Source organism: Heloderma suspectum, chromosome 17 (genome assembly GCF_057233095.1).
Source record: "Heloderma suspectum isolate Gila_16-S chromosome 17, 16-S_ref, whole genome shotgun sequence".
NCBI lineage: Eukaryota > Metazoa > Chordata > Lepidosauria > Squamata > Helodermatidae > Heloderma > Heloderma suspectum.
In genome coordinates, this window is record NC_139474.1 from 22,981,652 (window position 1) to 22,997,369 (window position 15,718).

Genomic DNA, 15,718 nt, shown 5'->3' on the forward strand with positions numbered 1-15,718 from the left:
CGTGATTCAGCATTCGCCCTGCCAAGGTAAGCGGGGAGGCTGCAGAACAGACACTGGCCCCCCGCCTTCTCTTGCCTGGCTTCTCATGTGAGCGAGCGGGCTCTGCACATCTGGGGGTGCATCAGAGCCCTGGCTCTTGCACAGTGAGGACAGGATGTGTGGCTCTGTGCATATGCGGCAGCCGGCCCATCGCATCTGTTTCTGTGAGTGCATCTTGTGTCTGCGTGGCTTTGTCCAGCGCCCACGCTGACACACACAGACGGCGTATGTGTGCCAATCTGTGTGCATGCGCGTGTCCCCCCAGCCATCCATGACGCCATGTGCCTCTCTGCCTTGCTGTACACTGCAGCTGTCTGCATGCATGCAATGAGTCTTGACATCAACAGTGCAAATCTTTACTTACATCAAACAGCTGACACTTTGTACACAGTTGCAGAGCTCAGAAAGGTTGGCAAGAACAGGCCCTTCCCGAACATTACCTGTTAACTTTTGCCATTTCGCACCATGGTCAGCACTGACACTGATAGGTGGCCCTGGGGCTGGACGGACAGTGGTGGGCCAAACCCCAGTTGGCAAAGGGCAAGCTGCTCCTGGTGGAGACGCCGGCCATTGCTGGGGCTGCTAGCTCAACTGCCAACAGCAGCACGGGTGGGGTGCCCCACAAGCTCCGGCACACCGTAACATGCTGAAGCACAGACGCCAAAACCGCAGCAACTACTTCCCTGATCCCCATATGAATTCTAAAGAGCTCTGTGGCACACTCAACTGCCTTGAACGCAGAATGCCCCCTGCCGCCACTGCCGCCCTTTGGTCTCCGTGGGACTGGAAGCGACCCCTCTGTCGAGGCCAGCAGTGATGGCGCACGGGGAAAGCCACCTCAACGGCTGTGGGGAGGCCCCCGCCAGCTCCACGCCTCGCATGCGCCTCTGGCCGTTCATCCCTGAGAACTGGGGTGTGGCCTCCGTTGCTGAGCCCGGGCTGGAACACCGGCGACCATCCCACGTGCCAGAGCACAAGGAGGCTGGGGCGAGAGATGGGGGAGGAGGGGTCTCATCGGCCATCTCCCACCTGGGGAGCTGGCAGCTGCAGGAGTTCCTGTGGTCCAGAACAAGATGGGGCCGGTCAGACTTTGGCCCCGGGTCTTTCCCGAAGAGGCTCCACAGAGGCACAGGCAGAGAGAGGGGGCACCTTCATCTGGCTTGTCTCCGGAGCGGTGGGGAAGGCGGGTAGTGCCGGACGGGGGGCACGTCGTAGTGGCTGGGGATGTGGCTGTTCTTGGGGGAGTCGTAGTGGTTTGGGGGAACAGCAGGAGCCGCTGCCGCTGGAGACACACCGCCAGCCCCCGCCAAGCCGCTACCTGGAAGGGGAAGGAAGGAAGGGAGAAAGGTGAGCCTCGCCACAGCACACGAGGGATGTGAAGGACGGCTTGGGGCGGCTCTGCGCGTGCAAGGTGGCTGCCTCCTCCCTCCGTGCAATGCTGCTTGAGGGCTGTCCCTGGCCTCTGGAGAAATGTCCCTGAGGATGGCGCACACGCTGTGTGAACCAGGAGGCTTTGCTCTGCCAGCGTTCCCCATGCCGGTGGCCTCCAGCTGTGTTGGAGCGTAACGCAATCACAGTTGCTGGCTGGGGATGATGGGAGTCAATCTCCCACCGCCGCAGGCCCCCAGCTTGTTCTCTGTGCTCATGGCAGGGATGACTGGAAGGGGCTGTGATGAGGGCCATCCAGCAGCGCATGCTGTTACGAGGGCAAAGCAAACCCCTACGGCCTTCTGGCTGCCTTTGGGAAAGAAATGGGGAAGCTGCATGGTCTACTTTAAGAGAGCCCTGCCATGGCCAGCTTCCCCTTTCCTCTCACTTGGCCCTTGCGCTACGAGCAAGTCTCTATTCCTTCTGCGGCAGTCAAAAATCTGAGATCAGCCACCACCCTGCAGCTCGGCAGCTACCAGAAGCCCCCAGGGCTCGCTTGGCGCGAGTCTCTCACTCAAGGGAAGATGACTGGTGAGTATTAAGGCAGCAAGTTTCTTTAAATTGTAGGACCGCTCTAACACACATACTTCAGGGATATATCCAGCCACATGGGCTGGGGGTGTCACAGCTTGCTTAATTTATCCTGCACACAGACCCAAGACCCCAAAGTCGCCACCATCAGTCCTAGTCTGTGAGCAGAACTCCTGTTCTGCGCAGAGGTGGAAGTGCCCGCCCTGTCTTCCATCTGCCTGTCTCTCGGCAGCAGCGAGGTGCAGAACTCTTGACGCAAACACGGCTGCAGTGGCAGCAGCCACGAGCGAGGGAGCAGGGGCTTTGGGGCAGCCTAAACTCAGTGGGCTCCCCGCCAGCCAGTCCCCACGCACCTCCTTGCTCCTCCTCCCCCTCCCGGCTCTGGGCAGACTCTGTCAAGAGGCCGGCCGCGGCATGGGACGTCTCGCGCTTGGCGGAGGACTTCATCTCCATGTAGCTCCCCTCGGAGGGCTTGCCCGTGAGGACGGGCAGGTCCTTGATGGTGGCGTAGGGGTTCTCGCTGCTCAGGGAGCTGTCGCTGTGCCACAGCAGCTCTTCTTTGGCATAGCCTGCAAGGGGAGGAAGGTGGAGAATTAAAGGAGAACGGCAGCAGCATGGCCAGCCGCAGCACCGGAGGCAGTACCCAGTCAAGTCAGGCCGCCTCCTCTCCCTCAGCACTGCACTGGGGACTGGACTGTTCCCGCACGCTCTGGAGACTGGGAACAAAACCAGCCTCTAGTTAACGCCGCAACCGGGAGGGGCTGCATCAAGACAGCTCAGCCCTTGTGGTGTGCTGGAGGCCAGGAGGCCCTGGGCCTGCCTCCGCCTTGGCGGAGGCGGACGGCACTGACGGTGGGAGCAGACAGGCGCCCTTTTCTGCATCCGAGCCAGCAGGTTGAGGAGGAGGACTTGCTCCCTTGACTCGAGAGGATCTAATTCCAATGTCTATTGCTGTTACAGGGATCGCTGAGTTTCGTCTTTGCATCTCAAGATTGAGCAACCCATTGAAACATAAATGTTATTCAAAAATCTCATTCAGAATCTGAACTTGCACAAACCTTTGTGCTTCCTACCTTACAGAAGACGGAAAAGCTGGTTAAAACCAATTACTGGTGTCTGTCCATTACTCAAGTGTCCAATTTCAAACTTGCATGGGGTTTATTTATTTAAAAACAATTTCCCCACCTTTCTATTTAGAAAAAAATATCCAGAGTGGCTTGTGACTGAAACATTAAAACATTTTTTAAAATCCAACAAAACAGGCCCAAATAATAAATCCAGCAGCAGCAGATTTAATAGGGCCTAGGTAAATAAATGGGGTCTTCCCTTGGCACCTAAAGGTCACTGCATCTGGTGCTAGGTGAACCTCCCTGGGGCAAGGGACCAGGGAAGAGCACTCCATAAATGCGGCCCCTTTCCCAGCCCCCCTCCCCTCTGCCAGCAGGGGCCTCTGGAGAAGTGCCCAGAGGGAGGGAGCCATCGGGCAGGTTTAGCAGGGCAGAGGTGGCCACATGCAGGGCTGGGCTGGCGCCTGTGTTCGGGGAGCTTCTGCACAAGGGCGGGCCTGCCGGGAGCCAAAAGACCAAGGTGCCTGGCCTGCTTTTGCCTGCTCGCCTAAGGAGCGGCGCCCCCCTAGCAGCCAGACCCATTTCTCTGTCCAGCTGCGAGAGCTGGCCCGCCTGCCAGCCACAAGGAGCCTGGAAGGAAAGGCTTCTCTTGGGGCCAGAGCGGCTCTCCTCCTCCATCCAGGAGGGTGGGCCCTGCTGCCGGCCAACAGGCGGGCGCTTCCTGTCTACCTCCTTTCCACAGACAGAGCCAGGCCCCGCTTTGAGGCCAGTTCTGGCTCTCTCCCCCAAGGGACATAGAGCAGACCTGCAGCAGCAGCTTTCCTCACCCGGCACGGATAAGCTGCCAGGCCAACCCACACTGGATCCAGCTGCTAGCACGCTATTACAGGTTTGCAGTGAAAGCCCAGTTGCCTCAAAGCAGGTAGGGCTCAGACTGAAGCCCCCACAGAATGGGACCAAGGAACAAATCGTAGCCCCACTGCCACTGCAAGTGGGAGAAGAAACCTGCTCACCTCTGCAAAACGAGAATGAACTGGGGGCCATGGCCACGCAAGTGCTGTGCGCCCCCCCACGCCCCCCCCCCCCCCGGCGCTGATGCCTGAAGGTTCCAGAGCGCTGTCCCAGAGCAGCACTTGATGGCAACAGGCCCAGAAGTGTCCCATTGCCAAGCAGGTGTGGTCACCCTCTGCAGAGAGCCTCCAGCCATGAGCACGCCCTTCTGGAAGTGGGAGACGGCATCTCTGCAGGCCCGGTACCTTTGTATCTTCCTAGTCCGTTCGTGTAGCTGAAGCTGCGGTCCATCTGGCCTCCTCCTGAAGGAAAAGAAACCCGGGGGCAGGGGGAGAGAGAGAAGGCGCACAGCCGGGTCAGAGGACACTCCTTGCGTCCAGTGAGGGGGGGCTCTGGACTGGCGTGTAGAAGCAGGAATACAAAGGGGCCCGGAGGTCGTGCCTGCCCTGCTTTGCCCATTGACGGAAGGGGGACGCAGTCTCACGAGAGACTCCCTATAGCTCCCTTCAGCATGATGGTCATTTGGGGGTTTTACATTCGCATTTTCCTCAAATAGCTGAAGGTAGTTCTGGAACCTAGTCACTCATTTTCAGGGAGACTTCAAGGTTTGTCAGTGAGATGAAATCCTTTAGAAAGGTGTGCTGGCATGGTCAGGAGAGGGCCCATGCCTTCCATTGGGGAGGGGTCTGCACAGGTGTGACACACTGTGACGAGGAGGAGATGGGGATATTTAAAGGGCTTTAGAAGGGCAACATCCTGGTCATGGCCGAACTCCAGGCGCTTTCCCACAGCGGGGAGCCAGCCGCTTCTCTCCCGGCGGCCCCTGCTCTCTCCCGAAGCACTCAACCCTTCCCAAGGGTCTTACCCTGCCTGGTGTGGCTCCTGGCCAGGGTCTCCCCGTGGTGCTTCCAGTCAGCCGGCAGCGTGGCGTTGCAGTCTGCCCCGTACATGCCTGGCCACTCCCGCTCCGGGAGTCTGGGGCTGCTGATCAACTGAAGCGTGGGAGAAGAGACAAAGTCACCAAGAGACCCCGCACTCCCTGTCCGCAGGCCACGCACGAGCCGTGTCCCTGATCAGGGAGATCTCGGGGATAGCAATGCCACTGTCTGGCAGCTGGAAGATGTACAAAAAGGCATCTGCTGCGGCTCCTACAGGCTGCTGTCAATGCAACTCATCACTACTGACATGGGGCGAGCGCTCTAAAGCCTACACAGACACAGAAGGGGCTCCCTGAGGATGAATGCTCTTTGCAGCGACAAAGCTGTGAAGGGTGGGCTAACGACGGCCAGGCTCCTAGGGTGGCCTTCCCACTGTGGGCTGAGGCACATGTTACGGGCCACCTCTTGGCTAACCGTCATGCGAGTCATTTGGCTTCTGAACTGCAGCCACCAGCGTCTTTCCCTGCCGCAGAAACGGTCCATCTTCTGATACGCTGATGGATCCCAGACAAGCTGAGCTGAGGTGCTGCTGTTGACTCAAGAAATGCTGAACAGTTTTCTCAAAGGCAACACTGACATGTGAACTGCAGAGTGACCCAGAGAGTAAGTTTTGGAACTCCCGCTGCACTTCAGCACAAGGGGCTCAGGTTCCTCAAAGAGCATCCACCAGAAAAAGCCAAAGCATTTCGCTACGTGGGGACCTGGTTTCCAGGGACATACTATCTGGCTGCAACCAAGTGGAGCGTGCTGTGTGCTGTGAGTGAGCCACTTCCGATTTGAATGTGCAACTGCTGGCTGGCCCAATCAGAGATTGTTTTGTAGCATGCGAACCCAGGGTTGTTCATGGGTTAAACAAACCAAAGTTAACCTATGATTAGTTGTTAGGTTAATCCATGATTTGCTGCCACTATGTGCAAATGGGCCCTAAAGGAGGGCAGTGACGTTTACCACCCTTCTTCAAATAGCTGCTGGTGATAAAAGTTTTGGAGGGTGGGGGTGGGCGAGGGGAGAATAGCAGAGCTGGGGTTCTTGGACGTTCCCCAAAGCAAGCTTCCACGTTCAGTGCTCAGAAACATCTGCTGGAGCCAGAAACAAGGCTCTTCAGGGCTTGGATGTTTGGAGGAAAGCAGCTTGCTCTAAAAGACATTTTTGGAGTACATGAGAGCTAGAAATTGAGTCCCCGGCTGCTTTGCTCCACGGCATAGATCCTCAAAATGCGATTTTCTACTTCCGTCCACCTCCAAAGGCATATTGTAGAAAAAACACAAGCCCTTTAATGGACTTCCTATGCAGAGAAATCTCTTGGTGGCCTAGGTCTCAGGTTTGTACCCCTTTAAAAACAACCACCCCTCGTGTCTGGGAGCGTTATTTACATGCCTCTGGGCCAGAGAAGACTGACCGAGGGCTCAACTGCAAATTAGGCTGCTGACATCTCAGCATCTTGAGGGGCAAGAGGAAGAGATACTCTCAGGGCTCTGGATGTATGTGGTGCTCGCTGATGATACGAGGGGGAAAACATTCATTTGGGCTGTCGAAACACACTCAAAATGAAGGTGGACTTCCTCTCATGCAATTCAGACCAGCCTTCCAAGCAGCTACATCTTCAGTAGCTAAATTTTATCCTTTTTTCAGAACAATAAAGTTTATGGAAGTGAATACGGTTGACTGCAATTTATTTTATTCTTGAGGTTTTGTATATCTTAGCTCCATTAAAAAAAAATTAAAAGCTTTAATTTGTTTATTTTACTATGGTTTTATGTTGCTACTAATAAAAAGTGGGGACGCATCAACCTTGGCATGTTTTTATATTTATGTGACGGTGATGATCTGTTTGATTAAATGAGATACGGTTAATGGCTTGCCACACCCAGGACAGTGGTGGGAGGAGGTGCAGCCCCCTCCCCGCCCTGCCGGCACTTGGCCACTGCAGCTTCCCCCCACCCCCAGCTCTTTCTTTTGCCCCCATCACTGCCTTGGCCTGTCCCAGAGACCACGTGGCAGAAGGCTTGGCTGAGTGGCACAAAAGCATCACAGCCCCTTGGTGGCTTCTCAGCCCAATCCAGTCGCGTCTGCCTTGCCGAGCATCAACGGAGGATTTGCTGGGGTGGGGGTGTGCAGCAGGACGCTGGCTGGGTAAGACTTGCAAAGGAGGGGTGGGGCACACGATGAAGGGGCCAGTCTAGGCCACAGACGCATTCCTCCTCACAGCCAAGAGCCCCCTACAGACACATTTTCCACGGGGGCCTTCCACCCTGCCCCCTTTTGGAAAAGTGGGTCCTCTTGATCTCCTTCCTGGAGGCCCAAGTTCAAGGGGGGGGTCCTTACCTTGCCAGAGCCCAGGTGGTCCGGGATGCTGGGGACGTGGAGGCTTGGGGAGCAGGGCGACAGGGTGTGATAACTGGGGTTGGAGTAGTAGTGGGTGTAGCTGGGAGGGACATCTAGGGAGAAAGACACAGGCAGGTGAGCCTAGGGGGCTGCTGCTCGCAAGCTTGTCTTGGGCTGAAGCTCTCTGGAAATTCACGCTCAGACATTTTGAATGGAGAGGTGTGCTTTTTATTTCCAGGGGCTCACCTGCCTCCACACTAGCTTTTCATTCCCTTTGCTTATGGGCAGCTTGGGATGTCTCTCGACGCTTGTGGGGCTCAAGCCCCCCGACCCCTGTTGCCCTGCCCACAGCCTCACCTGGGACAGCATACTCTGAACTCTCTGGTCTGCCTGTGGTATAGGCTACAGAGAGGTGCCGGTTCTCCTTGTCCTTCTGCCACTGTCGGTAACAGAGAAAGAACACCAACAAGGCCACCAGCAAGACAGCCAAGACGATGACGCCAATCACAGCTCCGAGGGAGGGGGGGCCAGCAGGGGTGGCAGGAACCATGGCAAGGGAGTCATCGGGGCTTCCTGCGCAGGAAGGAAGGAAGACACGTGTCAGAAGCACAACCCTCTCCCAGGACAAGAGGGAGCAGACGGGGGAAAGCATCTGGTGGCTCTTCCCTGACCGGCTTTCCAGGCGTCGGTCTCCCCATGGCACCCTCCACCTCTGATGGATGCGATGGCCATGCAATGCCTCCCCTCCCCACCCCGACCCCAAACACAGGGCCTCAGCCACCCAGCTGCATGTTCTGAGCTGCACAAGCTTTAAAGGCGACCAGCCAACACAAGAGGCCTGGCACTTTCTCTGTACAGACGCAGGCCTCATCCTGCCCTGGCCCACACCCAAGTTGCCACCTCTCTCTGGTGACACGTGGAGATGGAGAGGTGAGCCCCTATTGCGGGAGGGAAGGAAGGAATAGGACAGAATGGTGCCCCACAGCCGAACCATAACGAGAAGCTTCCCTTTGGCTGCTTCTTGCAGCTAAGAGCCCATTTATTCTTTCCCTACTTCGTTTTTAAATTTGCAGTATAAGAAAAGAAACTGTGTCAGTTCAAAGTAACATAGACAAAATTTAAACACATAGATATGTACATTAGTATAAGCAGCCCATATAGCTGAATAGGTATCCAAACAAAATTGACGACTATAGAATATATGTTTACGTGCAGAGAAAGCAGTTAAGGTCTTCAGGGTGCTGAAGGACAGGTGGCGGAAGTTTGCAGTTGGTGTCTCTTTGCAACTAGAAGAGCTCTCAGAACCCACTTCTGTTCTTCATCTGCTAGTCCCTACTCCTCAGGAATATAATTTCAAAGCACATGGGCATCCCCAAATATTAAAGATTTCTCTATGACAAAATTAATACGAGGGTTAGCTTCTGACCAAAAAGGAGCCACTACAGAACACTCCCACATCCAATGCCTCCACGAGGCATTTTCTGTGGTGCGTCACCAGCACCTAGCTGTGCTGGCCGACTTCTTCTTAACAAGATGATGCAGTGTCCAATATATATGAAACATCCATTTTTTGCTTAAAGAATCACAATTTTAAATCTAAAGAAATGATACATGTTATTACTAAGGTAGCTTTCCACCGATTAGGCTGTGTTGTTGTTGTTGTTGTTCAGTCGTGTCCGACTCTTCGTGGCCCCATGGACCACAGCACGCCAGGCCTTCCTGTCCTGCGCTCTCTCCCAGAGCGTGTTCAAGTCCATATTCATTGCATCAGTGATGCTATCTAGCCATCTCATCCTCTGCCGTCCCCTCTCCTTTTGCCTTCAGTCTTTCCCAGCATCAGGGTCTTTTCCAGTGACTTTTCTCTTCGCATTTGGTGGCCAAAATATTTGAGCTTCAGCTTCAGGATCTGTCCTTCCAATGAGCACTCAGGGTTGATTTCCTTTAGGACTGTCTGATTTGACCTCCTTGCAGTCCAGGGGACTCGTAAGAGTCTTCTCCAGCACCACAGTTCGAAAGCATCAATTCTTTGGCGCTCAGCCTTCCTTATAGTCCAGCTCTCAGAGCCATACGTTACTACTGGGAAAATCATAGCTTTGATTAGACGGACCTTTGTCGGCAAGGTGATGTCTCCGCTTCTTACTATGCTGTCTAGGTTTGTCACAGCTTTCCTCCCAAGGAGCAAGCGTCTTTTAATTTCATGGCTACAGTCACCGTCTGTGGTGATCTTGGAGCCCAAGAAAATAAAATCTGTCACTGCTTCCATTTCTTCCCCTTACATATGCCAGGAAGTGATGGGGCCAGATGCCATGATCTTTTTTTTAATGTTGAGTTTCAAACCAGCTTTTGCACTCTCCTCGTTCACCCTCAACCAGAGGCTCTTTAGATCCTCTTCGCTTTCTGCCATTAGGGTGGTATCATCTGCATATCTAAGGTTGTTTGTAATTCTTCCAGCAATCTTAATTCCGACCTGTGATTCATCCAACCCGGCGTTTCTCATGATGTACTCTGCATATAAGTTAAATAAGCAGGGCGACAATATGCAGCCTTGTCGTACTCCTTTCCCAATTTTGAACCAATCAGTTGTTCCATGTCTGGTTCTTACTGTTGCTTCTTGACCCTCGTACAGGTTCCTCAGGAGACAGGTAAGGTGGTCTGGTACTCCCATCTCTTTCAGAATTTGCCACAGTTTGTTGTGATCCACACAATCAAAGGCTTTAGCGTAGTCAATGAAGCAGAAATAGACGTTTTTCTGGAATTCTCTTGCTTTCTCCATGATCCAGCGAAAGTTAGCGATTTGATCTCTAGTTCCTCTGCCTTTTCGAAACCCAGCTTGTACTTCTGGTAGTTCTCGGTTCGCATACTGCTGAAGCCTAGCTTGTAGGATTTTCAGCATCACCTTGCTGGCATGTGAAATGAGCGCAATTGTATGGTAGTTTGAACACTCTTTGGCATTGCCCTTCTTTGGAATTGGAATGTAAACTGACCTTTTCCAGTCTTGTGGCCATTGCTGAGTGTTCCAAATGTGTTGACATATTGAGTGAAGCACTTTAACAGCATCATCTTTTAGGATCTTAAATAGCTCAGCTGGAACACTGTCATCTCCGCTAGCTTTGTTGTTAGTAATGCTTCCTAAGGCCCACTTGACTTCACTCTCGAGGATGTCCGGCTCAAGTTCAGTGACCGCACTCTCACAGCTATCAGGGACATTCAGATCTTTCCTGTATAGTTCTTCTGTGTACTCTTTCCACCTCTTCTTAATCTCATCTGCTTCTGTTAGGTCCCTGCCTTCTTTGTCCTTTATCATGCCTGTCTTTGCACAAAACATTCCCTTGAGATCTCTGATTTTCTTGAAGAGATCTCTAGTCTTTCCCATTCTGTTTTTTTTCCTCGATTTCTTTGCATTCTTCATTGAAGAAGGCCTTCTTGTCTCTCCTTGCTATCCTCTGGAACTCTGCATTCAGTTGGCTATATCTTCCCCTTTCTCCCTTGCTTTTCGCTTCCCTTCTTTCCTCAGCTACTTGTAAAGCCTCATCAGACAGCCACTTTGCTTTCTTGCATTTCTTTTTCTTTGGGATGAATTTAGTTGCTGCCTCCGTCCATAGTTCCTCAGGCACTCTGTCTATCAGGTCTAATCCCTTAAATCTATTCCTCACCTCCGCTGTATATTCATAAGGGATATGATTTCGGTCATACCTGAATGGTTTAGTGGTTTTCCCTACGTTCTTCAATTTCAGCCGAAATTTTGCAAGAAGCAGCTCATGATCTGAGCCACAGTCAGCTCCAGGTCTTGTTTTTACTGACTGTATAGAGCTTCTCCATCTTTGGCTGCAAAGGACATAATCAATCTGATTTCGATATTGACCACCTGGTGATGTCCATGCGTAGAGTCGCCTCTTGTGCTGTTGGAAAAGAGTGTTTGCTATGATCAGCGTGTTCTCTTGGCAAAACTCTATTACTCTTTGCCCTGCTTCATTTTGTACACCAAGGCCATGCTTGCCTGTTATCCCAGTGATTTCTTGACTTCCTACTTTAGCATTCCAATCCCCTATGATGAAAAGGACATCTTTTTTTGGTGTTAGTTCTAGAAGGTGTTGTAGGTCTTCATAGAACCAATCAACCTCAGCTTCTTTGGCCTCAGTGGTTGGGGCATAGACTTGAATTACTGTGATGTTGAATGGTTTGCCTTGGATTCGTACTGAGATCATTCTATCGTTTTTGAGATTGTACCCCAGTACTGCTTTTCCCACCCTTTTGTTGACTATGAGTGCTACTCCATTTCTTCTAAGGGATTCTTGCCCACAGTAGTAGATATGATGGTCACCTGAATTAAATTCACCCATGCCTGTCCATTTTAGTTCGCTGATTCCCAAGATGTCGATGTTCAATCTTGCCATCTCATGTTTGACCACCTCCAGCTTACCTTGATTCATTGATCTTATATTCCAGGTTCCTAAACAATATTGTTCTTTACAGCATCGGATTTTCTTTTCACCACCAGACACATCCACAGCTGAGTGTCCTTTCGGCTTTGGCCCAGCCGCTTCACTCTTTCTGGCGCTACTTGGAAATACCCTCTGCTCTTCCCCAGTAGTATATTGGACACCTTCCGACCTGAGGGGCTCATCTTCCGGCATCATCTCTTTTAGCCTTGTGATACGTTCCATGGGGTTTTCTTGGCAAGAATACTGGAGTGGGTTGTCATTTCCTTCTCCAGTGGGCCACATTTTGTCAGAACTCTCTGCCATGACTTGTGCGTCTTGGGTGGCCCTATACGGCATAGCTTATGGCTTCACTGAGTTACGCAAGCCCCTTCGCCACAACAAGGCAATCCATGAAGGGGTTAGGCTGTGTAGGGCATTCTAATTCTTTATCCCATCCAACCTTATCATTCTGAACATTTAGTTTGCTACATTCCAATAAAGATTTATGAAGGCTCAGGTTCCAGCGGAGTTCCAATTAATTCTTCTGGCAGTTTGGGGGGCAGTGCTGGAACATTCAGCGCTGCTGGTCCGTGGACTGACACCAAGGGATGCTGTCATTGGAAACAGTGCCAAGCAGCATGCACTGGTCCATATGGAACGGGCAACAATTCTCCCTTTAGCCAAAGAGCCCCGTGGTGCCCCGGCCTCCTCCCCCCGGAGCGGAGGATGCACACGAAGCACGGAGAGCCCGGGGTGTGCCTTAACACTTACGCGTCTCACAGCGGGCCCCGGTGTAGCCTGAGGGGCACAAGCACCTCCCTGTCTCTGGGTCGCAGAGTGCCTCGTTCCAGCATTGGCACTGACGGGCACAGTTCTCCCCGAAGAACCCAGGAGGGCAGCCTGCAAAGAAACCAGGTGGAGCAGCTCTGGGATGGGGGCTTGGGTGCCTGCACCCGCCCCTGCCCCCAATTCCAAGCCGGCCTTGCACAGCTTCAGGGCACAGCCCCACCTGGCCGGGCCTTGCTCCCCATGGCCGAGGGGAGCAGCACACCCTTGGCAGATGGCAAGCAAGCCGTGGCTTGCTCAGGAAGGGCCAGCAGTGGCCTTGCTCCAACATGTCTCCACCTTACTGGGGGAAAGGCACCCTGCTGCTGCAGGCAGGGCCAGGCTAAAGAGGGCAGGGAGCGCTCCTGTGTGGGCAAGAGCCGAGTCTCGCTCCAAGGACAGGGCACCGGCAGAGCTCTGCCAGCTGCCGTCTTCTGTCCGCTCCTCCTCTGTGGGCTACTTGGTCACGGAAGACAGTTGGGAAGAGAGCTTAACAGGGGGTTGGCGGCTTTCTGCCAGTGGATGGAGGGTGTTGCAGCTGTGAGGTTTCCTGCCTGGGCCACAGAGGACAGCCCTCAGCGCTCGCTGGACTTCGAGGACAGCGTCAGGGCTCCACATCTGAGCCCAGCGCACAGGGAGCAAAGCTCATCTGTGGCGGTGCAGCTGCCCACCCCCACCCCACAGACAGGGTCTCTGGCGCATTCCCTCCCACATGGCTGTCAGCCCAGGCACAGCGGGGGAATTGTGGTGGGCAGATGCCAGCCCATCCTGTTTTGGCAGTCTCAGAGGGCAGCGCTGCCAGGAAGGAAGCTCCTGCACCCCCCAACCCTCCCGTGATCGAGCACCCAAAACTTGCTAAGGGATCCACCAGGTCATGGCTCAGGAGCTGGGCCCAGGGCAAACTCAGGCAACCAGGGCTTTGCAATATCCGAGCTGGAGATGATGGGAGAACTCACCCGGCTCCATCCCTAGCAAGGAAATGGCACAGGCTCATGGAGAGCCCCAAGGCCCCATGACAGAAAAGGCAGGAATTTCTCTCCTCCCCATAATCCAAACCCTCAGCTATCCTGGCCTCTGACAGAAAGGGGGTGTCCCTTTGGCCTTCTCACCCCCATCATGTGTCAGGCAGAGGAGGAGACGTTAGTCCAGCACAACCAAGAAGGGCTGTCTCAATCTGAGGGGGCTGGACCTGGGCCAAAAGGGAGCGGAGGTGCTTGGCAAGTCCCTTCAGACTGAATCTCAGTTCTCCTCTGGGGTTGCAGGAGATGTGGGAGGGGGAATGGCCCCCAGGCCAAATGGGCAGCAGTGGGTGCCTTCTCCAGGTCCCAAACCGCAGGCTCTGAGGCGATCTCAGATATGAGCGCAACAGCACCCTCCCACCCATGTTCCCCAGCAACTGGTGTACACAGGCTCACTGCCTCTGGTTCTGGAGGGAGCACACAGCCATCAAGACTAGTAGCTACTGATAGCCTTCTCCTCAGGAATTTTTCTAACCCCCTTTTAAAGCCATCCAAATTGGTGGCCATCACTACATCCTGCGGAAGTGAATTCCATTGTTTAACTCTGCGCTGTGTGAAGGCAGAAAACAACAGAATGACATTTTATAGGGATAAATGCCAAGTTCTGCACCTAGGAAAAAGAAACCAAAGGCACAGTTACAAGATGGGGGATACGTGGCTCAACAACACAACAAGCAAGAAGGATCTTGGAATTGTTGTCGATCACAAGCTGAATATGAGCCAACAATGTGATGCGGCTGCAAAAAAGGCCAATGCTCTTTAGGGCTGCATTCAGAGAAGCAAAGCTTCCAAATCCTGGGAAGTACTAGTTCCCCTCTACTCAGCACTGGTTAGGCCTCATCTGGAGTACTGTGTCCAGTTCTGGGCACTGCATTTTAAGAAGGATGCAGACAAGCTGGAGAGGGTTCAGAGGAGGGCAACCAAGATGATCAGGGGACTGGAAACAAAGCCCTATGAAGAGAGACTGAAAGAACTGGGCATGTTTAGCCTTGAGAAGAGAAGACTGAGGGGAGATAGGATAGCGCTCTTCAAGTCCTTGAAAGGTTGTCCCAGAGAGGAAGGCCAGGATCTCTTCTCGATCATCCCAGAGTGCAGGACACGGAATCATGGGCTCAAGTGACAGGAAGCCAGATTCCGGCTGAACATCAGGAAAAACCTCCTGACGGTTAGAGCAATACGACAATGGAACCAATTACCTAGGGAGATAGTGGGCTCTCCCACACTGGAGGCGTTCAAGACGAGGCTGGACAGCCATCTGTCAGGGATGCTCTGACTTGGATTCCTGCATTGAGCAGGGGGTTGGACTCGATGGCCTTGTAGGCCCCTTCCAACCCTACTATTCTATGATTCTATGATCAGTTAGATATGAGCTCACTAATATTCCTAATGAATATGCAGTGGAGGTGAAGAATAGATTTAAGGGACTAGATTTAGTAGATGGGGTCCCGGAAGAACTATGGACAGAAGTTCGCAACATTGTTCAGGAGGCGGCAACAAAAAACGTTCCAAAGAAAAAGAAAACCAAGAAGGCAAGATGGCTGTCTGCTGAGACATTGGAAGTAGCCCAAGAAAGAAGGAAAGCAAAAGGCAACAGTGATAGGGGGAGATATGCCCAATTAAATGCAAAATTCCAGAGGTTAGCCAGAAGAGATAAGGAATTATTTTTAAACAAGCAATGCATGGAAGTGGAAGAAGATAAAAGAATAGGAAGGACAAGAGACCTCTTCCAGAAAATTAGAAACATCGGAGGTAAATTCCAGGCAAAAATGGGTATGATGAAAAACAATGATGGCAAGGACCTAACAGAAGCAGAAGAGAGCAAGAAAAGGTGGCAAGAATATACAGAAGATCTGTATAGGAAGGATAATAATATTAGGGATAGATTTGACGGCGTGGTCAGTGAGTTAGAGCCAGACATCCTGAAGAGTGAGGTTGAATGGGCCTTAAGAAGCACTGCTAATAACAAGGCAGCAGGAGATGACGGTATCCCAGCTGAACAGTTTAAAATCTTGCAAGATGATGCTGTCAAGGTGATGCATGCCATATGCCAGCAAATTAGGAAAACACAAGAATGGCCAACAGATTGGAAAAAATCAACTTATATCCCCATACCA

The 15,718-nt window shown here is 52.8% G+C and overlaps 1 protein-coding gene across 2 annotated transcripts in view; it reads right to left on the reverse strand.

The window, feature by feature from the left end:
• Positions 1-379: 379 nt before the first annotated feature.
• PEAR1 (platelet endothelial aggregation receptor 1) overlaps positions 380-15,718 on the reverse strand; it is a 72,429-nt gene continuing 57,090 nt past the window's right edge. For both annotated transcript variants that reach the window (XM_084824534.1, XM_084824533.1), the window contains exons 17-23: positions 12,532-12,660; positions 7,697-7,912; positions 7,340-7,452; positions 4,942-5,068; positions 4,322-4,378; positions 2,352-2,567; positions 380-1,357 (exon numbers count right to left, since the gene is read on the reverse strand). In XM_084824534.1, coding sequence (XP_084680660.1) covers positions 1,191-1,357; positions 2,352-2,567; positions 4,322-4,378; positions 4,942-5,068; positions 7,340-7,452; positions 7,697-7,912; positions 12,532-12,660 — 1,025 coding nt within the window. In that variant the 3' untranslated portion in view covers positions 380-1,190. The remainder of the gene's footprint in view (positions 1,358-2,351; positions 2,568-4,321; positions 4,379-4,941; positions 5,069-7,339; positions 7,453-7,696; positions 7,913-12,531; positions 12,661-15,718) is intronic.